This window comes from Podarcis cretensis (genome assembly GCF_951804945.1).
Source record: "Podarcis cretensis genome assembly, chromosome: 1".
NCBI lineage: Eukaryota > Metazoa > Chordata > Lepidosauria > Squamata > Lacertidae > Podarcis > Podarcis cretensis.
In genome coordinates this window covers 86,758,345-86,783,213 of record NC_137170.1, presented here as the reverse complement: position 1 = coordinate 86,783,213, position 24,869 = coordinate 86,758,345, and the positions used below count along the sequence as shown (strand labels likewise).

General features: G+C 44.2%; 1 protein-coding gene across 5 annotated transcripts; it reads right to left on the bottom strand.

Moving 5' to 3' along the window:
- Positions 1-1,472: 1,472 nt before the first annotated feature.
- LOC307199441 (uncharacterized protein) lies at positions 1,473-24,777 on the bottom strand. 5 transcript variants are annotated; one of them, XM_079947275.1, is made up of 3 exons: positions 24,584-24,777; positions 2,130-3,333; positions 1,473-1,874 (listed from the first exon to the last, which is right to left on the bottom strand). In XM_079947275.1, the coding sequence occupies exons 2-3, from the start codon at positions 3,324-3,326 to the stop codon at positions 1,788-1,790; spliced, it is 1,284 nt and encodes a 427-aa protein (XP_079803401.1). In that variant the 5' UTR covers positions 3,327-3,333; positions 24,584-24,777; the 3' UTR covers positions 1,473-1,787. The 5 variants fall into 5 exon arrangements, with proteins under 5 accessions (XP_079803401.1, XP_079803403.1, XP_079803400.1 ...); XM_079947277.1 differs by lacking the exon at positions 24,584-24,777 and adding an exon at positions 3,843-4,451 and having other exon boundaries at positions 2,091-3,333; XM_079947274.1 differs by lacking the exon at positions 24,584-24,777 and adding an exon at positions 3,843-4,451.
- Positions 24,778-24,869: the final 92 nt, after the last annotated feature.

Genomic DNA, 24,869 nt, shown 5'->3' with positions numbered 1-24,869 from the left:
CTGGACCTAATGGTCAGGGGTACTTTTGCCTTTACCTTAAGATGTCAATAATACCACATCCATAGTATAGACTGGAAGCTATAGGGAAGCTGTGGCTCTCCAGAGCACTAATGAGGAACCTGTGGCCTTCTACAACTACAACTTCCACTATACTTAACCACTGGCCACGCTGGCTGGGGTTAATGAGATTTGGAGTCCAACAACATCTGGAGAGCCAGCCACTTGTTCCCCATCCCTGGACTTGCCTGAAGCTACATACTGTTACTTGGATGGGATTTGAACCAGGGTTTTCTCTGGTCAAATTCTCAGCTACTGCGCACCAGAACTTTCATTGATTGAACAGTAATGGCAAGGTCTAATTGCAACAGAAAGGGTGGTAGCCTTCTCAGGGTAGTAAAAAGTACTTCTGGCCGCCACCACACTCTTAGAGTTCAAGATGCAGCAGGAGCTGCAGGAGCACCCCAGGTCATAAACTTGAGTAGCCAGCGGTGGCTGAACTCATCAGCAACATGTGTCCCTGTTTGCCCCCATCATGCAGTCCACTGACTATCATGACTTCAAGTCATGATTGATTTCATCACCACCACAAACTGGTTCTCATTTGGAATTTGGTCAGCTTCCCCATCCAGATTCTGGTTCCTGTTTTGCTTCCCTTTACTTTATCGGAAAACTTCTTGGTGGCTGATACTCTGTCCCTGTGGAAATACTGACTTGTCACCAAGTTCCAGTTCTGCTTTAAAAACAGCTGCATGCGCCGAGCGTATGGAAACCCGAACAAGTGAACAAGGAATACTCCATGTCTAGCTACTAACAGTGTGTGCACGTGTGTGTGTGTGTGTGTGTGTTTTAAAAGCAGCATCTCAGCAAAAAAAAAAAAGGTTGGTGACCACAACTGAATGAACCACAGCTCCCCTACTACACTATAGTGGAACAAGGTCCTGTGCTGTGCAAGCAAGAGCTATCCAAACCCCTACAGAAGCTAGCAATTCTCACTTACATCCTACCTTGCACAACTGTAGCTATTACTAGAACTGGAATTAAAGCCGCTGCTACTAGATGCTAGACTAGAGGATGGGTTTGGGAAGGGTGTTCTTTGCAGGCTATGGACATTCCAGGGACAACAACGGATCTACCTGAACAGTTTTCACCAACAAGAGAGACATCATGCCAAATTGTTTTATTTAGCAATCAATATTTATAACCTACCCCATCCCAAACTAGAACACCAACTGAAGTGTAAAAAAATAATAATGTTAAAAATCCAAACTCTCTACCACATGTTGTTGGATTCCCATACCCAATGGTTAGTAATGATGGGTGTTGGAGTCTTCTGGAGGGCTGCAGATTTCGCATCCTTGCTTTACCAGCTTAAATCATGCCTCCCCAAGCTACCTCATTCAAAAAGGCTTTACAATGCTTCCAAACAACTGTTCAAGCTTTGGTTTCACTGACTTTACAATAAGATATGGAACCTTTTGGTATGTTGGCTCCAAGTCATTTAGAACTTTACAGGTTAAAACCAACACCCCATATTGTGCCCAGAGGATCACAGGAAGCCATTGTCAATGCTGGAGCAGTGGTTTAAAATGCTCCCTGTGACAGGAGATGGATCACTGTGTCTCACACTGAATGGAGCTTCTGATAGTCATGAATGGCAGCTCAAAGTAAAATACATTGCAGCGATCAACCTAACGGAATCTAGGCTTGAGGTGGTATATATTAAGTGATGCACCCAGAAGCAAGTCGACCTTCATTTGAGAGGCAGGCAACCAAGCAGAAGGGAGAGTCTATGTTTCACTGGCGAGCTGAAGATCCAGGGGAACCTCTTCCCTACCCTGCAATAGCTGTGCAAGCCCCTGGAAGCGTTCCTGCAGCTGGAAGAAAGATAAAAAGACACACATTTCATCTTTCAAAGTGGACTGAATTTTTCCATCCTTTGTCTCAAGATTGCTATTTTCCCTTTTGAATTCCTGCGTTCATCGCTTTTTGGTTCCACCCGAGACCCAGTTCCATGCAGCCACAGGCCCACCACCTTCCAGCTGCAAGGGATCTAGCCCGCTCTGTTTCTGGGCTGGCAGCATACTGCCCACTTTTGGGTCCCACAGTCGGGTAACTTCCTAGCTTCTTACTGTATTTATTGGTCGCATAAGGACTGGCCTGACCTCCAACTCTAGCAGCCAGTCACCTTGCAGGATGTTCTTGCGGTATTCTTCCAGCCTCAGCTGCCTCCCCAAGGCATCCAGCTCACAGAGAACAGCCTGGCGCTGTGGGCAGGGCACACTCAAATGGTCTTTCTCCAGTTGCTGCTCAAGGGCTTCCAGTTCCCTTTCCTTAGCCCCCCGGTGATGCCGCAGGTTGGAAATGCTCTGGTTTACTTCCTGAATCTCTGCTTCCAAGATCAGAGAACGTTCCTCCCGCCACAGCAGGGACATGAGTTCCCCATGGATCTCGTGCAGCTCGTTCCTTCCCTGGCTGGCACTTCTCATGCAGGTGCCCCTCTCATTGCTGCACCTGCTGCTGGTGGCTTGTGGCGGCGGCCAAACCTCCAAGCAATCATGTTGGGCTTGCGGTAGTCCAGGCTGGCAAAGGGAACTGTTGTATCCATGGTGTTCCAAGCTGCCCGCAGCCAGTCCTTTGCCTCTCTTGGTTGAGCCTAGATCTGAGGGCACTGGGCGGGTGCCATGGTTGCTGGCATGGCGCTCCACCCACAGCCTGGCAAGCTGGGCAGTAGCCAAGCCCTTGTGAAAGAGGTCAGGAACCAACCTCAAGACCTTCCCAAAGGGACAGGCACTGCCAAAGCCCTGCACATCAAGCCAGCTTTGGGGGCTGAAAAACTGTGCATCAATTGTGTCCCCTTTCAGGAGCAAAGCCCATTTCCTCCTGACAGAGAACAACTGCTTGGCTGTGCGTGCAACGGATGCTGGGGCACGAAGGCCATGTCCTCTCCTGTGTCCAAAGGTCAATGCATCAAGCGAGTCATCATTAACGTACAAGTTTTCACACAATGGAAACACAACCTTGGTGTCAAATGACCCTTTCAAGGAGCCCAGGTACCGCACATAGGTGACAAACCAGGAGATGTAGCTGGCAATGTCACACTTATCACAGCCAGCTGTGATCCTCACTCTATCCTGTCCATCCTGCTCTCTGGACTCAGCAAGCTTTTCCAGCTGCTCGAGGCTCTGGATATCTGCAGCAGGGGACAGCAGCAGCAACACATTGTAAAGGGTGTCAATGTCAAAAGCTTGCTGGCAGCTTCTTATGTGTCCCTCAAAGGACTGGATCTGATCTTGCAGAGCAGTATACAAGGCTTCCATCGATGCCATCAGCAGCCTGAGAAAGTAGAATGGGGAAAGGTTAGGTAAGTTGTAAAAAGCAACTCAGCAGGCAAAGCTTTCCCTGTCACTGCAGTTGTTAAATACACAGGATTGTGAGCAGAACAAGGCAACCCTCAAAATAAAGAGGTGTGTACACAGTGGAGTCAAACGGCAATGAAATGCAAAAAATAGCAGCCTGTGACAATTCACTATTTACAAAAGCTCTTTATACCTTTGTGTAGACCCACTTAATACCAACTGAGGATAACACCTCAAGCATCTGATACGGTGGGCCCTGGGCCATCAAAATTCAGTACTTCTGTTGCTCTTGTTCTCCACTGGAAGCTATAACCCTCATGTCAGTGATAAGGCAACCAGAGTAAGTATTGAGACACAAAGGTGTCTGTGGTCCAAAGAGGTGCCATTTCCCCACCCCTCCCCCTCTGTATGAAAAGTACACCCAGTTCCCCCTTATCTCAAACTTCCTCCATGGCTCCCCAACACACTCTGCAGTTGGGAACTTACCACCTCCAGGAACAGCAGTCACCTGAAGAGAAGAACCAGGTTATGTCTCACTGCACAGAGGGACAAATAAACACCCTTTGCCATGGACACAGCATGTTGGGACATGCTTTCAGCACTGAAACAGGGGAACTCAGTCCTTACAACTTTAGCTGTAATCAGTGGGGCAAAGCTTGCAGTTGGCATAAGCCAGCCACGCTAGCAAGGGAGTACTCGTAAAAAGGGAGATTCCTGTGCCAGAACTAACAGGGTCAAAGGGCCGGATGCCAAGGAAGACAATGCTCCTTTAGTATTAAAAGTGAGCTTTTCCTCATCCCTGTGGAACAAGCTGAACTTGCAAAAATGTACTCCTAAGGCAGCAGTGTCACACAGAAACTTCTTTTCTTTACCTTGTGACCTTGTTGCCAAGGTCTGCTTTCCCTGGTCACAATTGATGTAAAAATAAAAAAGGCAAAGAAGCCCTGGACAGTTAAGTGCAGTCAAAGGCGACTATGGGGTGTAGCACTCATCTCGCTTCAGGCTGAGGGAGCTGGCCTTTGTCCACAGACAGCTTTCCGGGTCATGTGGCCAGCATGACTAAACCGCTTCTGGCACAATGGGACATCGTGACAAGTACCAGAGCACATGGAAATGCCATTTACCTTCCCGCTGCAGCGGTATTTATTTAATTACTTGCACTGGTGTGCTTTCAAACTGCTAGGTTGGCAGGAGCTGGGACAGAGCAACAGGAGCTCACCCACTGAACCGCCGACCTTCCGACTGGCAAGCCCAAGAGGCTCAGAGGTTTAGATCACAGCGCCACCCACTGGGAGGGAGAATGGATGATAATATACTGTAAGTGTATGGAGCTTCTCAGTCTGTAGCCCCCAAAATTGAGAAATCTGCGGGGATGGCCTATCTTCTTGGCTGAAGAAGATATCTTCAAAATCTTATGGAAATTTCCTAAACTGGAATCTTTTCTCCACAACACGCACCTGGTCCTTTTCTCATTTCACTTCCACTGACCCCCCACCTCCCTGCTGCCTTGGACCACACATCATCTTCCTTTTGCCTAGTGCTTAACAAAGAGTCACCTGGGGAGGGGTAAATGTTTAGGTTTAGAAAACAGACATGCAAATGAATAAATGTTCCCCTGGCGGTTGGTAACAGGGAAGTGATCAGATGCCTGGAGTTCTGAAAAAAAGAGGAACTTCTCTTTCTGTGCGAGAATCAACATCCTAGCACAGCAAAGGCATTGTGGAATGAGGATTTGTTACCTTCTTGGAGAAACAAGGGGGAAGGCAGCGGCCTTAGCCAGGAAGAACTACCAAAGCAGGCTCTCTGGCAAAATATGCACAGAGTGCGTTCTTTGGGAGAGACACTGTCCAGGGACAGTGAAGGGTCTTGCGGTGATTAGTGCTTATAGCAGGGGTGGGAAAACCTTTCCAACCCAAGGGACACATTACTTCACACGCAACCATCTGGTGTGTGTGTGTGTGTGTGTGTACGTGCATATGCCAGCGGTAGGCTTGGACAAGAAGCAAACATGGGCAAAGTAAGGGATGTGGCTCATCTTTCTACAGTAGGCTTTATTCCAGCTGCACAAATGTTAGAGGGCTCAACACACACACACACACACACACACCAGGCACAGCTCCCCATCCTGCATCCATGAAAGCAAGAGGTTTTGCCACATGCCAGCCTGGCAAAAGCATATGGGGGGGGCGGCATGGTATAGGGGAGGGGTGAGCAGGGTGGCTTGGGAAAAGTTCCAAGAGCTTGAAGGTATGCGTTAGGGACTTCTGGTCGGCGCCAGCGCTTAATGGCGGCTCTCTCCCCGATCTCCGGAGAGAGGGCTGCTTCACGAGTTCGGGTCTGACCGCTACGGCGAAGCGGGGACCCCTAAAATCACAGGCGCGGAAGCCTGTGAACAAGGAGACTCGGTGGGCACCTTTTGCGCCCCCCCTTACTGCAAAAGAGCCTTTTTAAAGGCTCCGGAGGAGCATCAGGGGATCGTGCGGTGCTGAGAGTCGCTACCCAGCCCGTGAAGTGAAGCCGCGTCGCCATAAGCGGAGAGCGCCAATTCCTTCCTGAAATCTGAACTGAAATTGAAATACCCGTAAGTAGGATTGGGAAACCTACTGGGATTATAAAAAACGTTTGAAATTTGGCTGAAAACGGGGATGGTAAATAAAGGAAGTCTGCCTCCCCCGGTTTGCATGGCTTTTAAAGCAACGGAACTGGAAAGCTGCAATTGAAGGAAAAGTAACTTTGAATTTTTGAATTATTTAACTTTGGCATTGAACTCTAATTACCCCTCCAGCAAGCAGGAGCAGGGGGGGAAGAAAAGGAAACTTGGCTTAACCTGCGTGAGAGGAAATTTAAGTGATTAATTCCTGCTGTCTCTGACTCTGGGAACAGACTGCCTGGGTGAAGCGCTTTGACAGGAACTGTCTGACAAAACCTGCTGCAAAGCGGAGAGCTCAAATAGATACAATTTTTGGGACTTTACAGAAATATTACTGTTGCAATTGGAAGACTGAAAGTTTCTAAAAGACTGAAAGTTTCTAAAAAAACCTCTCTCCAAAAGGGTTTTCGGTTTCTTTGTTTCTTCTGCTTATTGGACACAATGTATTGCTCCCTCTAGAGGGCTGAAAGGTTACAGTTGTAACATAGACTGTCAAATAAAAACAAGTCACTGGATTTTGCTACTTAAGAGCTGTTCCTGTGGGAACGACCTTGGGACATGAGTGGTTCCGCAGAAGACATAACAACAAGATCTAAGGCTAAAGCTGCACAAAAGAAAAGAGGCTCAATATCAGGCTTATTGCCAACAGGCACAGCTGGACAGGAGAAAGGAATAAACGTATTCATGGATTCAGTGACTCAAGCATTACTTAAAATAAATGAATCTTTAGAAAATTTGACTAAGCAGAGCACGGAGAATACCAAACAACTGACAGAACTTACAACAAAATTGGACTTAAATACCAAAAGCATTACATCTAATACAGAAACCATAAACAAATTGGTTCAAGAAAACGCCACAATTCGAAAAATTGCAGAAGAAGCTAAAATTACTGCAGAAACTACGCAGGAAAGTCTAATACCAGTCTGTAAGAAGTTGGACCAGCATGAGGCGGCCTTGTCTTTGTGGGAGATGCAGAGGAAAGAGAAGAATTTGAGACTTAGGTTGGTCCCTGAAAGTGAAGGGGACAACCTAGTGGACTTTCTCACAAAAGAATTATCAGAATTTTGGCAGGTAAACTCAGAGGAAGAAGATTTTAAGATAACAACCGCCTTCAGATTGGGCAGAAGGCAAGGCAGGAAGATCCCAAGGGATTGTCTGATAACTCTGAGATCTAAAGAGGAAAGAGATAAAATTTTAAATTTACATTACCAGAGAACCCTTCAGATTGGAAATGCTTCTGTTCAAATTTATAAGGACATCCCAAAATATATTCTGGAGGTAAGAACTTATTTTAAGAATCTGGTTGACCTGCTGAAGAAGAATAACATACCTTTTAGGTGGGAATTTCCACAAGGTTTGTCTTTTAACTTCAAAGGAAAGAAAGTCAAAATAAGAACAGTGCAAGATAAAGAACAATTCCTAGACAGAAACGAGGAGGACCTTGTGAAAGGAGTGCTAGACTCGACCTCTGACACAGACCTTGGAAACTTGACATTTGGACTGAAGTCACCAACGGAAGAAGAACAGCTGCAGGGAGCAGCTGGAGGTAACTAACTAATAATGTCTCTGCAATTTTTAACTTGGAACTGTAATGGACTCAACCTTCCCAGAAAAAGGCGTGAGGTCTTTCATATCTTGAAAAGAGAACAATTGGATTTGATATGTCTACAAGAAACCCACGTAACAAGGGCACACAGAAGACTACTTATAAATAAAAGATTAGGACAGGAATTTATTTCATCAGACAAAGTTAAGAAAAGAGGAGTGGTGATTTATGCAAAGGAAAAATTGGCCCCAAAATTGATCTTTAAAGATGAATATGGAAGAATTTTGGCAATTGAGATACAAATCCAAGGAGAAAAACTCCTGATAGTGGGCATCTATGCACCAAATGAAGGGAAGGCAGAATTTTACAAGAAATTGCATGAGACATTAATGGATTATTTGGATTATAAGGTGATCTTATTAGGAGATATGAATGGCGTGGTCTCTACAAATATGGATAAAGCACAAAGACAGGTGGTCTCTAAGGACAGGAGACTACCTAAGACCTTTTTTGAAATGACTGAAAACATAGACCTGATTGATATCTGGAGAACAAGAAACCCTCTTGAGAGAGGGAACATTCTTTTCAGAGGCACAAATGACATGGACAAGAATAGATCAAATATGGATTACTAGTGGAATGGCCCCAAGGATAAAAAAGGTGGAAATCTGCCCAAAGACATGCTCCGACCATAACGCAGTGAAGATGGAAATGAAACTAACAACAGCTGGATCCTTCAGATGGAGAATGAATGACACCCTATTCAGAGAGGTGGAGATTTACAAAAAGGCCCAAAAAACCTTGAAGGACTACTTTGAGATAAATCTGAGGACAGAGGTTGAGAAAAGAGTGATTTGGGACGCAAGCAAGGCCGTGATGCGAGGTTTTCTGATACAACAGAACTCTTTAAAGAGAAAGAAACAAAATGAAAGGAAGGATAAGATTCTGGAAAAAATAAAAGAAGGAGAAAAGAAACTGAGGTCTAAACCAAAGTCTCATGAAATTCTGAGAGAAATTAAGTTCTATCAAATGCAATATATGGAATTGATGAACCAGGAGATAGAATGGAAAATCAAGCAAATGAGACAGAGGACATTTGAATCAGCGGACAAATGTGGGAAACTTCTAGCATGGCAATTGAAGAAGAGACAGAAATTAAATACAGTCACAAGTTTGGAGGTGGATGGAAAGAACATCTTTAAACCAAATGAGATTAGCAACTGCTTTCAGAGTTATTTCAGGAGATTATATGCACAAGGGCCGGAAAACGAAGGAGGCATAGAAGATTTTCTTAAGAAATATGGATTACAAAAAATTTCGCAACAAAGCATGTTGATTTTAAATGAGAAAATAACAGATCAAGAAGTGGAGGGTGCCATTCAAAACATGCAACTAGGGAAATCTCCAGGACCAGATGGACTAACCTCCAGATATTATAAAGCATTGAAAGAATGGTTAATACAGCCGCTTAAGGAGGTTTGAAATGAAATATTAGAGGGGAAAAAGGCACTTGAATCGTGGAAAGAAGCTTTCATCACACTTATACCAAAGACTGAAACTGAAAAAAACCAGATCAAGAACTACCGCCCTATATCATTACTTAATGTGGATTACAAAATATTTGCTGACATTTTAGCAAAAAGACTGAAGAGGGTGTTAATGGAGGAGATTCATAAGGACCAGGCAGGCTTTCTCCCAGGAAGACACTTATCAGATAATGTAAGGAACATAATTGACATTATGGAACTGCTAACTATAAATATTAATACGAAGGCAGTCCTAATTTTTGTGGACGCGGAGAAAGCCTTTGATAATATCTCTTGGAAGTTCATGAAGAAGAATCTCCATGGGATGGGGGTAGGTCAAAGGTTTGAAAATGGTATAAGTGCAATATATTCTGAACAAAAGGCTAAGCTAATTGTAAATAACGTGGTTACTGATGAACTTTCCATAGAAAAAGGGACACGGCAGAGGTGCCCGATATCCCCATTACTTTTTATATCAGTCCTGGAGGTTTTGTTGAACATGATTAGGGGGGACCAGCTGGTAAAAGGAGTTCAGGTCGGAACTAAACACTATAAATTGAAGGCATTTGCAGATGACCTAGTATTGACTTTACAAGAGCCAGATACTAGTACAAAAAGAGTTTTAGAGTTAATTCAATTCTTTGGTCAGGTGGCAGGATTCAAGTTGAACAAACAAAAAACTAAAGTTCTGGAAAAAAACTTAACAAATGTTGAAAGAGAGAGATTCCAAAACGAAACTGGGTTAACGGTGGCAAAGAAAGTAAAATATTTGGGGATTAACATGACATCTAAAAATGTGAATTTATTTAAAGACAATTATGATAAATGTTGGACAGAGGTAAAGAAAGATCTAGAAATATGGTCGAATCTGAAGCTTTCCTTGTTAGGCCGAATTGCAGTGATCAAAATGAATGTATTGCCTAGAATGTTATTTTTGTTTCAGACATTACAAATTGTGGATAAACTAGATTGTTTCAAGAAGTGGCAGAAAGATATATCTAAATTTATCTGGCAGGGCAAAAAGCCCAGAATAAAATTTAAGATACTTACTGATGCAAAAGAAAGAGAGCTTTTGCCCTGCCGGATTTGAGACTGTACTATTAATCGGCAGCTTTCTGCTGGTTGAAAGAGTGGCTACTTCTTGAGAATGCAGATATTCTGGATTTGGAAGGATTTGATAATAGGTTTGGCTGGCATGCATATTTATGGTATGACAAGGTTAAAGTTCACAAGGGTTTTAAAAACCATATTGTTAGGAAAGCATTATATAATGTTTGGATTCGATACAAGGATTTGTTGGAAAATAAAACTCCTAGGTGGTTATCACCTATGGAGGCTAAGGAGGTGAAGAAACTTAACATGGAATCCAAATGGCCAAAATATTCTGAAATTTTAGAACAAGAAAGCGGTGAGTTTAAACTACAGAGTTTTGAGAAATTAAAGCCCAAGGTACGAGATTGGCTTCATTACTACCAAATAATGGAAACCTTTAAACAAGACAGGAAAATTGGCTTCCAGGTGGAGAAATCGAAATTGGAAACAGAATTGTTAGAACCCAATACTAAGAATGTATCAAGAATGTATAATCTGTTGCTGAAGTGGAATACAATAGATGAGACAGTTAAATCAGCCATGATTAAATGGGCACAGGACATTGGTCATGACATTATGTTCGCTGACTGGGAACAGTTATGGACCACCGGTATCAAATTCACGGCATGCAATGCCTTAAGAGAAAATATTATGAAAATGATTTATAGGTGGTACATGACCCCAGTCAAGCTTGCGAAGATTTATCATCTGCCCAATAATAAATGCTGGAAATGTAATGAGACTGAAGGTACCTTCTTTCACCTTTGGTGGACCTGCCCAAAGATTAAAGCCTTTTGGGAAATGATCTATAATGAAATTAAGAAGGTACTTAAATGTACCTTTCACAAGAAACCAGAGGCATTTCTCTTGGGCATGGTCGGCCAATTGGTGTCAAGGAAGGATAGGACTTTTTTTATGTACGCCACTACAGCAGCAAGGATCCTTCTAGCAAAGTATTGGAAGACACAAGAACTCCCCACACTGGAAGAATGGCAGACGAAAGTGATTGACTTTATGGGATTGGCAGAAATGACTGGCAGAATCCGTGACCAAGAGAAAGAGACGGTGGAGGAAGACTGGAAGAAGTTTAAAGCTTATCTTAAGAACTGTTACAATATTGATGAGTGCTAAAATGTCAAGGGAAAGGAAGATACAGAATTGCAGCGGAAATTGTTTGTTGAAATAAGATGAAATTGAGAAAGATAATAAATTTTAATTAATTGGAGTAAAGGGTTGCTGAAAAATTGTAAAATATGGATGCAAAAAGGATGAGGTATGGGGAAGTCCGAGAAAGAAGGCTTATGAAAATGAGGTTATGAAATTATATCTGTGTGTTTGTTTTTGTTTGCTGATGTATGTATGTTGTTTTGTCTTAAAATTGGAAAAATAATAAAAATTATATATATATATATATATATATATAAAAAATGAAGGTATGCGTTAGACTCCTGGGCCTGAGTTTCTTCACCCTTACGCTTTTTAGGTGGGCCTCATAAAAGTTGTGGTAAGAATCCCTGTTTCTCTAGCATAAACACTGGATCCCTGCTTGAGGACCAGGATCCTTTTTCAGCCCTTCATTTTTATTTTTTTAAAACCATTTTGCTTCTTTGCCCCATTCTTGGGTAACCTTAAGTATGGTTTCCAGAGGGGTCACTGTCTGTTGCAGCATAAACAGCAAAGAGCTTTGTGCTTACCCCACATCTTAAAGGCTGGCAAATTTATTATGGCACATGCTTTTGTGAACCAGAGTGCACTTCGTCTGATACAGCTACAAGGCTTGCTGACTACGCATATATTCTTCTCATATCAGGAGAAGAAGGCAGAAAACTGATAGCAGCAAAGGTGCTCTGATATCCAGGTGTCTGCTCTTACATCTGCGGGATGCAGCATGAATAGGGAGCAGCCCTCTCCAACAGCTGGCTTTAAAGGCAGAACAGGCCATGAAGATTTGCTTCATACTACGGCCCGTAACAACTTCTTGCCTTACTCTGCTACGAAACTCTATGTCAGTTACAGAACTGTATTCAGTCTGCGACCCCAGTCTTAGAACTGAATCTACAGAGCTGACCTCATGGCTATAGGCTACAACATCCAGCCTAATTTTGGCACCTTTATCTTTTCTCCCTCACCCCAATTTGTGTAACATCTTTCCTCATTAAGAGTTCTAGAGACCTCAAAACTTGCCATGATTTTCTGGCCTTTGGGTTGGTCCCCCAAAAAGGAACTGTCCAGCTGTGGATTTTGGATTGCTTATGGACCAAAACAGCTACGTTTATTTTTATGTACTGTACTTCTTGTGAATTTCCCTAGGAGGCAGCAGAGTGCCAGAGCTGGCTCTAGTAGCACAGTCTTGGGAAAAGATGCAGGCCAGGGCAAGGGGCAGGGGGAGTGTTTAGGTAACTTGCAATTACCCTACACATGCACTGATGATGCTTATTTCACTTTGGTGGTTCTTAAGTGTCACAAGGAACCACATTATCTCTTACCTTTAGTGACTGGAAAAATCCTCTTTTTAGCACAGTGCTGCCAATTTATAAAGCATGGTCAATAACTAGTTAATTCCACACCATGATTTCAAGAAGGGGAATGGGCACTTAACTATCTAGTATAAATAATGGGCAATCTCCACGCAGGCAGTATGAGGCTTCAAAAGCAGATTTGCCCATTGGAAGGGAGGACTATTGATCCTTGCGTCCTAGGGCTTACTGTGCTTCAGAGCTGCTGTTAGTGGGGGGAGTGGTAAACAGCAACTACAATGCAGGGAAGCCAATGAAGGAGGTGGTTGTGAGTGAGCCAGTCCCAGGTATCAAAAGGTTTGCAACATTTTCTTCCCTCGCGCTTTTTGGGGGGGAGGGGGTGTACTTTTACTAACTGCATTACAGTGAGAAGGGCAGTAGACTTGACCTGGTGCCTTCCATGTTTTGAAATACAACCCGCATCAGACCCAATCTGTGTGGTCAATGGCCAGGATGCTATCAGTTGTTGATCAAACAATCTGGAAGGCAAAGGCTACAGTAGAGGAAGGCTCTTCCATCATTGCCTCCTCCATGATCAGAAAGGCTTGATCTGATGAATCTGTTGGACGTGCACAGAAGCATCAAAAAACCTGAACTGGTCAGTGGGCAGGGAAAGTCAATGTGATGGCTTCCAGAAATTGCTGTAAAAACTCCCATCAGTCCCACCCAGCTTGGCCAGCGGTCAAAGGTGATGACATCTTGTTGGCTTTGACTCAGGGGCACCAACTTCTCTGTGCAGATGGACACTTCCTGCTAGACAAGACTCCAGTTGCTAGAAAAAGCTGAGCAGGCTGCTGGAAGGGGAACAGCAGGCAAGCCATGAAATGAAGATGTTGCAGAAGCACAAAACATGTCTAGCCCTGGCCAGGAAAGGCACTACAAATTACTGAAAGGGTGGCGGTGATTTCAACTGGGTGTCCTGCCTAACCTTCTGCAGTGAAAGTGTGTTCTGACAGCCAAGGAATGGAAAACATGTGGCCCTCCAGATGTTGTTGAACTCTCAACTCACTTCAGACCTGCTGTGGTCCAGGGGTGGGGAACCTGAGGCCTGCAAGATACCGCTGGACTACAACTCCCATCATTCCTAGCCATTGACCATTGTTCAACAACATTTGTAGGGCCACAGGTTCCTCATCCCTGTGCCAGCACAAAGCCACCGCTAATTGTAGAAATGTTTCCTAGATCAACCCAAACTACTCTATTTATTCTGCAACTGCAATTGCAACAAAAATGTGGTATCTACTCCATGCACAAACACACACACACACACTATGCATGACCCAAACCAGCCATTACATCATCAACTCATTTCTGCTTGCATTTCTGAGTATGAACTTATGCAGCCAAACAACAATGCCAAGCCAGGAAGAGGTAATATCAAAGCTTCTAACTGTACCAGAGACAGACACATTTCATCCGAGTTGGCTTGAAGAGGTAGAAAATATGCCAGACTTTGGGAGATACATTGCTTCATAAAGAATACAATTTCAGCAGTGCCTTTTTATTATTACAGTGGTATCTCGGGTTAAGTACTTAATTCGTTCCAGAGGTCCGTTCTTAACCTGAAACTGTTCTTAACCTGAAGCACCACTTTAGCTAATGGGGCCTCCTGCTGCCGCCGTGCCGCAGGAGCACGATTTCTGTTCTTATCCTGAAGCAAAGTTCTTAACCTGAGGTACTATTTCTGGGTTAGCGGAGTCTGTAACCTGAAGTGTATGTAACCTGAAGCGTATGTAACCCGCGGTACCACTGTATTTTATTTTTTTGCCACTTGTAAACCTGGTTCCTCTCTATGCACCCTAAGTCAAATATCAGCGTATGGTGAAGCTGAAGAATCTTTTCCAATAGACCTTCTGCACACTGAGTTTACAGGGACACAAACAGATGTTCAGCTCCACTAGGTAAAAGCAAGGATATTAGCTTATTAGTGAGATACAGTCATACCTTGGCTCTCAAATGCCTCGGCTCCCAAACGATCAAAACACGGAAGTGAGTGTTCTGGTTTTTGAACGATTTTCAGAAGCCAAACGTCCAGCGCAGTTTCCAATCGGCTGCAGGATGTTGGTTTCTGAACATTTTGGAAGTAGAATGGACTTTGGGAACAGATTCCGTTCGGCTTCCAAGGTACGACTGTATATTTAAAATAATATTAGGAATGAGCTGAAGTATATCACCTCATAATGAAGGGTGTGCAACTGAAGCAGGTTCTCACCAAAGCTCATCAGCCATCACAAATGGAAACTGGAAGACACAAAATCCCATCACCCCGTTCTACACCCAAACCAAGAGAGCAAAGGCTTAGCGTTCAACACAACCGAGGAGACCACACTTTCTTCCACACCCCTCCTCCAATAAGGGGAAATGTGCACAAGATATTTCCTCAAACAGTCTTATGGTTAGCAAAACTTCTCATAAAAATGGGGTGTGGAGAAGTAATTAATAATGCTGGGCGAATGAAGCACGTTTGCAGCTCGTACATTGCTGAGTGAAACGCTTGTGAACTGAAGGTGGTCTGGAATAGGGGATCAAATCCCCATTTCATTTGGACCATTTTGGATGGGACAAGCTTATATCTATGGAGACAGGTGATGGCATTATGCAGTTTGTCTTCCCAATAAAGTTAACATTTAATAATAAACAAGCAAACCATGGTCTAACGTCATCATTAACATTGCTGCTGCTGCTGCTGCTTTTATTGTTGTGGTTGAAGTTAGAGCTCCTTAAGAGTTAGGAGGATCCTACAGATACCAGGGTCTAGATGATATCCACTTAGGGCAGACCACATCTACTACAAAGTCAGCAGCCACTGCCCAAGCTATTGGAAGAGGCAGCTATTGTATTGGATTGTCCTTGCCTGTTGTCGGCTTGCAGTCAGAAACATTTTACATTAGGAATGCCAGCCAGTGCGCAGCTTTGGCTGGGATAGCAATGCCCTTTAGGCAATCCCCTTCTCTTCTGGTGGGAGCAGGTGTCACAGGTCCCCAGTGTGATCCTGTGAAAGCCTCTCACACCCCCTTAATCTCATTCCACCAGAGCAAGGGCACAGCTGGTGTGAATACGATCCTATCTCAAGGGAGCCAGGCCTAATTCCTACAAAAGCAACATGGAGAGGGGGTGGAAACAAGTCCAGAAAAGGTCACTGATTGAAAATGCAGAAGACCAGAGCTGAGCAATGCCCAAGCCCCTCTCTCTTCCAGCACTGTCAGAGCAACGCAGCACACGTTTGTAGCCAGACAATGCGTCCAGTAATGTTGACATGTGTTTTAATCTGGTTTTTAGCAGATTTTAGCAGGTTTTTAAAGTTTATTATTTCTGAATATTTTTAAAGTAGTTGTATCTAACTGGGTTTTTTTTTAAAAAAAAACACAAAAACAACCACCACACACAACCTGACTATTTTATTATTTTATCTTTGGAAATCTCTTTGAGGTTATATTGCAATGAAGCACTATAGAAATCCTGTGAAATAAAAAGATAATAGTTGCAAACTGGTTTTTGCTTTTGTTTAAATAAGAACCCAACACAGTTTTATTGCTTTTATTCATATGAAGAGCACTACAAAAGCAAACCAGCAAATCACAGAAGTCTCTAGCATAAAGTAACAGTTGTTACAGGAACATCATTAGAGGACTGCAGAACTGTTCAAGTTGTGAAATTATTTCTTTCCTGCACAGGCATTCCTTCAAATTCATTTCTACCACAAACACATGCTCCTGGGGCAGATAAGAAAGATTTGCAGGATCTGTTTATCTTGAGGTCCAAATCTGAAGATTGGCTGGAGCCTATCTCATGACACACATTCAGGTAGATGTCCTTTGAGCAAGCAGAGTGCACATTCACAACCCACCATGAAGAGAGTGGACACATTGCAACAAGTAGCAACAGCTAAATAAAACCTCTCTTGCACAACAAATCCACTCCCTCCTGCCTGCTCCGGCAAAGAAAAAAGTCAAACTTTTGAGGGGTAAGAAAAGCGACAGAAAACTACAGTACAGTGGAAAAGCAAAGGATAGTAACACCTTGATGGCAACATCGCATAACCTTCACGCAACTCTTACGGAAATAAATCAGGCAGATTGCCCATTGTACGCTTGGTCTGGAAGAAACCAGAACCCATCCTCACACTGGGGATTCATGAACTGACACATTTTAATAGCCATGCAAGCTGATCAACATGAATACAGTAAGCCTGTAACTTGCATGCGTTTAACTTGTGTGCATTCAGCTTTACATGAATGGAGGGAAAGTTAAATACATAAGAAGGGGGAACAGAAAAGGGAGGGGTTCTGGAAAAAATGTATTTGGCAATCCCACCCACCACTGAACCCAATGGGTTTTGACTATACAGTACATGATTTTGGCTTTAGGCCCGATCCCCAGAATGTAACACCTGTGTACGTTGTGGGGCTATCGTAAGATATTAACCTCCAAAAACTTCCTTTCCCTGCAGCCGGTTAATAAAATTTTGAAGCAAATCTTACTCAAAGTAACATGACTGCCATGGAATATGTCTGAGATTATGGCAGGGGTGGGGAACTAGATGTTGGTGGATTTCAACTCTCATGTCCTCAGCTAGCATTGCCGAACGCCAGAAATGATGAGAAATGTGGCCTAGCAGCATCTGCAGTGTTGTAAGTTCCTTGTCTCTGGATTGTGAGATGACTCAGATAAGTTGGATTCCTTTGCCTACAGCTCTGCACAAATAAGATAGATATTTGCATGCAGAGCTCTGCAGCAACAGCTGCAAAGCAAAACTATACGCCGCAGATGTTAACCATCCAGAGGACAATTCTCAGTTTTGAGGAGTCACCTCAACTAATGCAACCACAATTCCATGCATTGCTAAGCGCTAAAAGATCAAAACCTAAACCCAAAGGAAATGCAATCCACTCTTATGCATCATTACCATGAACGCTAGACAATCTCCTGATTTGCTGAGACAGGCGAGAAACCGTAACACACACAAAAATGAGTTCCCCACCACAGCTAACTAAGGCAGATTCATCAAAGCATCATTCCAGAGGGGTATCCCTGTTAAGTCTTATGGCAGCAAAAACAGCAAAGAGTTTTGTGTCACCTTAAAGCCTTATCGTGGCATAAGATTTCAAGGGTGAGAGAGTTCACATCTGATGTTGTGGGCTTTAGTCCAAAAAAAGCTTATGCCATGATAAATTTACAATCTTCTAGATGCTACAAGTCTCTTGGTTGTTCTTTCATAACAGTACAGATTTGGACTGTAGGAGTTACTTTTGGAAATCATTAGAAAAACTGGAAGAATTGTGGTCGGAAACGGATTTGTAAATATGGCTATGGGCGTGGAAAGAGTTGGTATTTTTCATTTATCTCAGACTTCATATACATTTTGCAAAGTATGAGTGAAACAGTACTGTACTTAGTAACATAAAAATATTATCACTATGCTCAGGATGTCAGACTGCAGAGGTCTTGGGTTCAAATCCCCACTCAACCATGAAGCTTACTGGATGGCCTTATGCCAAACCTACCTGTTAGGGTTCTTGTGAGGATAAAATGGAAACAGGGGAAACTATGTAAGCCACTTGGAATTCCTTGGAAGAAATCTGGGAAATATATGCAAGAAATCAACAAAACAAACCATAGGAGAAAGTGTATGGCTTGGTTAGTGTGCCAAAAAGAAAGAAAGAAATAGGCAGAGGGATAAATCTTTTGTTCTAAGATCTCCAAAATTAGGAATTTCAAGACTGGACAACGTCACCCAAGGACCAGAAAAGGAGGTCTGCAGTTCAAAGGGCACAGCACCTCCCATGGATGCAAAAGGTCCCAGGTTCAGTCACCAGCACCTCCAGATAGGCCTGGGGACAGCTCAGCTGAAATCCCGGAAAGCTGCTGCCAGTTGGTGCAGACAACATTGAGGTAGATGGAATAATGGCACGACTCGCTACAAAACCATTCCCTATGCTCTGATCAAAAGGAGATATGGGAGAGCTATCAAAAATCGGAGAGAGCGCTTCATGCAAAATGATCCTAGACTGGGAAAAGGATGAGCAATCAACCTAGAGACAATCATAGAATCATGGAATTGTGCATCTGGGGAGATCCCACCCCAAATATGGTGCATGAAGCCATCATGAGTAAGGTAGGTGTTGCCTTCAGGCAGAAGCTCCTGTCTATTTATATTTTGATAAAGCAGGTCTGACTCATATGGAGCTAGTGACATCATTGAATCGAAGTTGTTCATTCAGGGCATGTCTCATCTACTGGCAAGCTTACACACCTTGAGATATGGGTGGGTTATGCACAGACATAGCACACATTTCCTGCTGTGCTTCCTGCAGCCCCCAGCAGAATGGGAAATTCCCTCTCGGCTGCTTCCTGCTAAGGGCGGGGGGAGCATAGGTGCTGTCCTATGGTGGGGGATTGCGGGAGGGGGGGGTGCATTTGGACTGAGATGCAAGAAGTCCATGAGTACCTCTCCAGTTCAGGCGAATCCCTCTTCTCTCCTCTCCTCTCCTTTGCCTCCCCTCCCCTTCTTGAATGACCTCATCCAAGGAGCTGCAGGAGGAAGGCAGGAAATGGGTGCTCACCAGACCCTCCTTTGATGTGCTGATCGGTCTGTGTCAGTGACCAGGCGCATCTCCAGGCCCTTGCCAATCCCAGGCAGACAGGATGGCTCCCTCCCTGCAACAGGAGAGCATCCTAGATAGGGATCACCTACTTGTCGTTCAAAATGCTTGATAAGGAGGGGGGCTCCCAGAAGGAAGAAAAAGCTAACCTAGGCAGGAATTGGGAAATAATGACACAGGATCCAACAGAGTCCTGGATGATCCTGCTCTTGCCCAAAGCTCTCCCTGCTTTGTCAGTTCTTCAGTCTCCTCTGCATCCGATTTCTACTCTCTGAGGCTTAGGTTTCCCATCCCTGGCTCTTGATGGTGCATCTAGCCGCTCCCCTCCCCTCCCCGCCATGCCATCCCTGAGCTCTTTCCCCCATCTTCATCCCTCCCTCCAATTTAAGCGCTTCAAATCTCTCCTCAAAACCCACCTATTTATTAGAACTCTGGCAGAACCATGGGCAGTACTGGGGGGGGGAGCACCCCCCCCAAAAGGAGCTTCCCCCCCCCCAATTGTAGACTGTTATTTTTCTTTCAGAGTTCTTAATATGTGGAACACAACTCATACACATAGAAATATATTTTGCCCCTTCTATACCCACCCACCCTTTTTTTTTTCTGGTGCCACCACAAGGCGCAACTCCTTCGCTGGCATATCCTCTCTCTATAACTCTGTAATTTAAGCCTAAACACATCTAACTGAAACAATCACTTATTGCTTTCCTAATCACTGTGCCCCCTTCCCAGCTTTCCCTTCCTTGGTCATTTCCTTGCTTCCTAGCAGATCCACAGCACACATTCAAAGCACATTCAATGCACATGAGGTCCTGCAAAGAATCTTGGGAGCTGTAGTTTCCTCTGCACAATTCCCAGTACCCTTAATTTTTAGACTGTAAGTCCCTGAAAGCAGGGACCTTCCCTCTTATGCTCAGTAAGGCATCACACACCCTGGTGTGCTGCGTGTCTGATTTCCACAATGATTCAGTGATGAAAGTCCCAGTCACAGGAAAAGAGTCAAGAGAAACAGAATGAGTTTCAGTGTTTCAGGTTACAGTGGAAATGGCCTTGGATAGGAGCCACTATTTTGCCACCAGGCACTTAGACTGAGGTCCTCTTGGCTACCTCCAGTTGTGGCTTTGTGGAGGAAATGGGAATGGCCTGATCAATGACTGTAACATTCCAGTTCTTTCACTATGGTGTGCCCTACCCTCTCATTCATGGGCATTTGGCGGGGGGGGGGGGGACAGCTCATTTTTCTCTTTACAGACCAGAAGAAAGATAAAGAGAGAGGGGGGATCATGTTTCCCTTTTTGGGTTTTGTAGCTTATGTCGTTATCCATCTAAAGCCGCAATCTGACATACTACTAGCCTCTGCACCTAGCAGATTCCAGATAGAAGTCTCAGCTCTGGCGAATGTGGGACAAAGGGAACAGAATGTTTCCGTTCTTTTCCAGAGCTGGCAAAGCAAGTGACAGGAATCCCAGCAGCAGTGTTTTCTGTTCACTCCTTTGGCACACAAACATCTCCATACCTGCTGAAAGACATATGTGCCAGAGCCTCATTCCTGGCATTCTGAGGAACTGCATCACAGTCTGGAGGGTTTTTCTGGAAGCAAAACTCCTGAGATATAACTAGAATCATGTGCTAAATTTTGCAGCCAGATCCTAAACTAGCTATGCTCTCCATCTATGGGACCCAATATAAATTTACACCTCTCAAAGACCTTAATGCCTTTCCTATCACTGCAGACATAGAGAGATATTTGAAGAACTGGTGTCAAAAGGGTGTGGCACTTATGTAGCTCTTTCTGAAGAACTGACCCATTAGGCTCAGAGTGCTCAGGGGTACTGCCAGACAAGACTAATTCCATGAGACTTCCTAGCATTCATTATGCATCACCATGAGTGTTAACTGGTGGGATCTCCAGTATCTCATGTACCTTTTTGGAAAGACACTCTCATCTGATTGCACAAAGCCACTCTTGTTCTCATCTACACAAATATATAGCCTGGAGTCTGCATTGCTCTAATATACCATTTGTTCTCCTATTTTGTTGTATGCTAGGGATGGGACGCAGGTGGCGCTGTGGGTTAAAGCCTCAGCGCCTAGGGCTTGCCGATCGAAAGGTCGGTGGTTCGAATCCCTGCGGCGGGGTGCGCTCCCGCTGCTCGGTCCCAGCACCTGCCAACCTAGCAGTTCGAAAGCACCTCCGGGTGCAAGTAGATAAATAGGGACCGCTTACCAGCGGGAAGGTAAACGGCGTTTCCGTGTGCGGCTCTGGCTCTGGCTCTGGCCAGAGCAGCGATGTCACGCTGGCCACGTGACCCGGAAGTGTCTCCGGACAGCGCTGGCCCCTGGCCTCTTAAGTGAGATGGGCGCACAACCCCAGAGTCTGTCAAGACTGGCCCGTACGGGCAGGGGTACCTTTACCTTTACCTTTTTAGGGATGGGAAACCTGTGGCTCTCCAGATGTTGTTGGACAGCAACTTTCATCACCTCTGCCACTGCCCGTGCAATTGGTATTCAGAAGCATACTACAGTGGTATCTCGGGTTAAGTACTTAATTTGTTCCGGAGGTCCGTACTTAACCTGAAACTGTTCTTAACCTGAAGCACCACTTTAGCTAATGGGGCCTCCTGCTGCTGCCGCGCCGCCGGATCAAAATTTCTGTTCTCATCCTGAAGCAAAGTTCTTAACCTGAAGCACTATTTCTGGGTGAGCGGAGCCTGTAACCTGAAGCGTATGTAGCCTGAAGCATACGTAACCCGAGGTACCACTGTCCCTCTGACCGTGGAGGTGGAATGAGGAATCAGATTTAGTAGCCATTGGCAGCTTTATCATCTTAAGAATTCATCTAACCCTCATTTATACCCATCCAAGTCTGTGGTGATCACTGACTCTTGTGGGAGCAAATTCCATCATTTAACTATATGCTGTTTGAAGAAGTACTTTATTTTGGATGTCCGGAATCTTCCAACATTCAGCTTCACTGGAAGCCCCCAAACACCAGTTGGTGAGAGCATGGTGCTGATAATGCCAAGGTTGCAGGTTCGATCCCCGTATGGGACAGTGCATATTCATTCCTGCAATGCAGGGGGTTGGACTAGATGATCCTTAAGGTCCCTTCCAACTCGACAAATCTATGATTCTATTGTTATGAGAGATGGAGAAAAACTTTCTCCACACTAGGCATAATTCTATACACTTCTCTCATGCTGCTTTTCATGTGGCGTGTGGGTGTCATGTATAGTGTTGAGTTGTACTTGTTGCTCACAAACATTACCTTGAGGAAGCATCCATCCATCTTCATCTCATATACAGTGGTACCTCAGGTTAAGTACTTAATTCGTTCCAGAGGTCCGTGCTTAACCTGAAACTGTTCTTAACCTGAAGCACCACTTTAGCTAATGAGGCCTCCTGCTGCTGCCGTGCTGCCGGAGCCCGATTTCTGTTCTCATCCTGAAGCAAAGTTCTTAACCTGAAGCACTATTTCTGGGTTAGCGGAGTCTGTAACCTGAAGTGTATGTAACCTGAAGCGTATGTAACCCGAGGTACCACTGTCCAAAGAACAACTGAGACATATAAGGGATGAAATAAGTAAGACAGAGGTTACAGAAAGGGAAAGCGTTACCATTTCCAACTGGGTATTGTGAATGTCTCCTTTTAGGTCACTAGAAGTCCTTGAACTGGAGGACTCCTGCCGCAATTTTCCCGCAGAGACCCTAAAACGCCATTAATGGGTTTGCCACATGACTAGTGGCTATGGACAATCACTTCCTGGCTCTGATACAGACACCAAGCAGCAAGCTTTGCATCTCTTTTCATCCTTTCTTTCACCAGAACAAAAAGGAGTTCTTGTGGCAGACACATTTTGGCAGGCCCACACAAACATGAGTTGCAACACTGAGTCGATTAATAGATTAATTGGTTTAAAATATTTCAATCAATGAATTGGGCAGGAGATTTGTAAATGTTTTCAAACAGCCAGTATTTTAAAAAGGATTGTGGTGTACATGCCTGCTGAGAATAGATGTCCCCTCCTACGAGTAGGGAGGCTGCATTTTGAAGAGGATGTCCCACACAGGTAGCAGCTACAAACAATGGATGGCTTGCAAAAATCAGAATGTTTTTCTTTTTATAGGCAAACATATTCAGTTTAAATTGAAGAATGTATTGCTTAACTAAACAAAACTCAAAATGATTAATCAAATGAGTCTCCTTTAACATGCAACAGCTATAATATAGATGCAAACTTCTCTCTGAGTTATGGCATATTGTTGGTGTTTCAACGTCTACAGAAAACTCTTTTATTCCCCCAAACCTTTGTTGGCAATTATTATACATCTGTTTTTAATCTTTTTGCATTGGATTAACTATTATTGTTGTTATTACAATACAGGTTGTGGTTTTGTGGTAGTTTTTATATTCTGCTGTACACTGCTTTATGATTTTTAAATAAAAAGTGGTATAAAAACATATTTTAATAAATACATACTAATGCACACACACTAGTGTGAGCTAACTGCCTTATAATAAGTAATAACAACAATAACAACAACAATAATTAGTTATTACTTATACCCCGCCCATCTGGCCAGGCCTCCCCTGTCACTCTGAGCCTTGCCCATTTTTAATGGTTCCACTTCTTCCCTTGCTGACTTCCAGATATTTTGGACTACAGCTCCCAGCATCCCTGATCGCTGGCCACGCTGGCAGGAACTAATTGGAGTTGTAGTCCAAAAAATAAAAATAAAAAATCAGGCAGGTGGGGAAGAGTGTCCCAAGGCCTCTATTCCATTTCTGAGTGGAAATGTTTCTTGTTTTCTAAGAGCACATGCATGCACTTGAACACTATGGCGCCATGCGGTGCACAGCCTGTCATTTCACACACTACATCTGCTGGTGGATATTTTAAATGCTGAAAACATACTGAAGGGCAATTAACACACATACCCCACATATATTTAACCAAAATATTAGAATCCTCTTGTATTGAAATCAGTGGAGAGACAAGCTGTTGCAGAATAAAGAAATACAACAGGCACATACCCTCCAACATTTCTCCAGTGAAAATAGGGACACCCTAAGGAAAAGTGGTACATTGCAAGATCAAATCAGGAACCGGGACAGCTTCTCTAAATCAGGGATGTTCCTAGAAAATAGGGGCACTTGGAGGGTCTGCAGATCCCACGACAGTGTGTAACAGGTACAGAGAACCTGTGGCCTTCCAGGTATTTTTGGAGACTACAACTCCCATAATCCCTGATCTTTGGCTAGGCTGACAAATGTGAAAATAAAGAAAATTACCAGCCAGCGCGTCGCTATGTGAAACTTAGCACTTCAGAATCTCCAGGTCTCAAGCCATGGAACATATACTCGGCGCTAAGCACGAACAAGAGAGCTTCTGAGCAAGTGCAGAGTGCTTTCCCGCTACCCACAAACGAGATCACAGGGGGCAGGACTTCCAGTTCAGCGTTCTTGGGAGTGACCTCCCTGATCCCTCCGCGCCTCGAGGCGGGCGGAGGCGAAGGTGGGGCAACAGGCCGGCGCTAAGCAGGCGCCATCCAAGGCGCTCTCGGGCTCCAATCAGGCG

What these genes read in the sequence shown, in the direction of transcription:
- LOC307199441 (XM_079947275.1), bottom strand. Translation starts at nt 3,326, where the DNA reads ATGGCATCGATGGAAGCCTTGTATACTGCTCTGCAAGATCAGATCCAG. An exon ending in TTATGCGACCAATAAATACA is followed by an intron (nt 1,875 to 2,129) that starts GTAAGAAGCTAG and finishes TCTTTCTTCCAG; the next exon opens with CTGCAGGAACGCTTCCAGGG.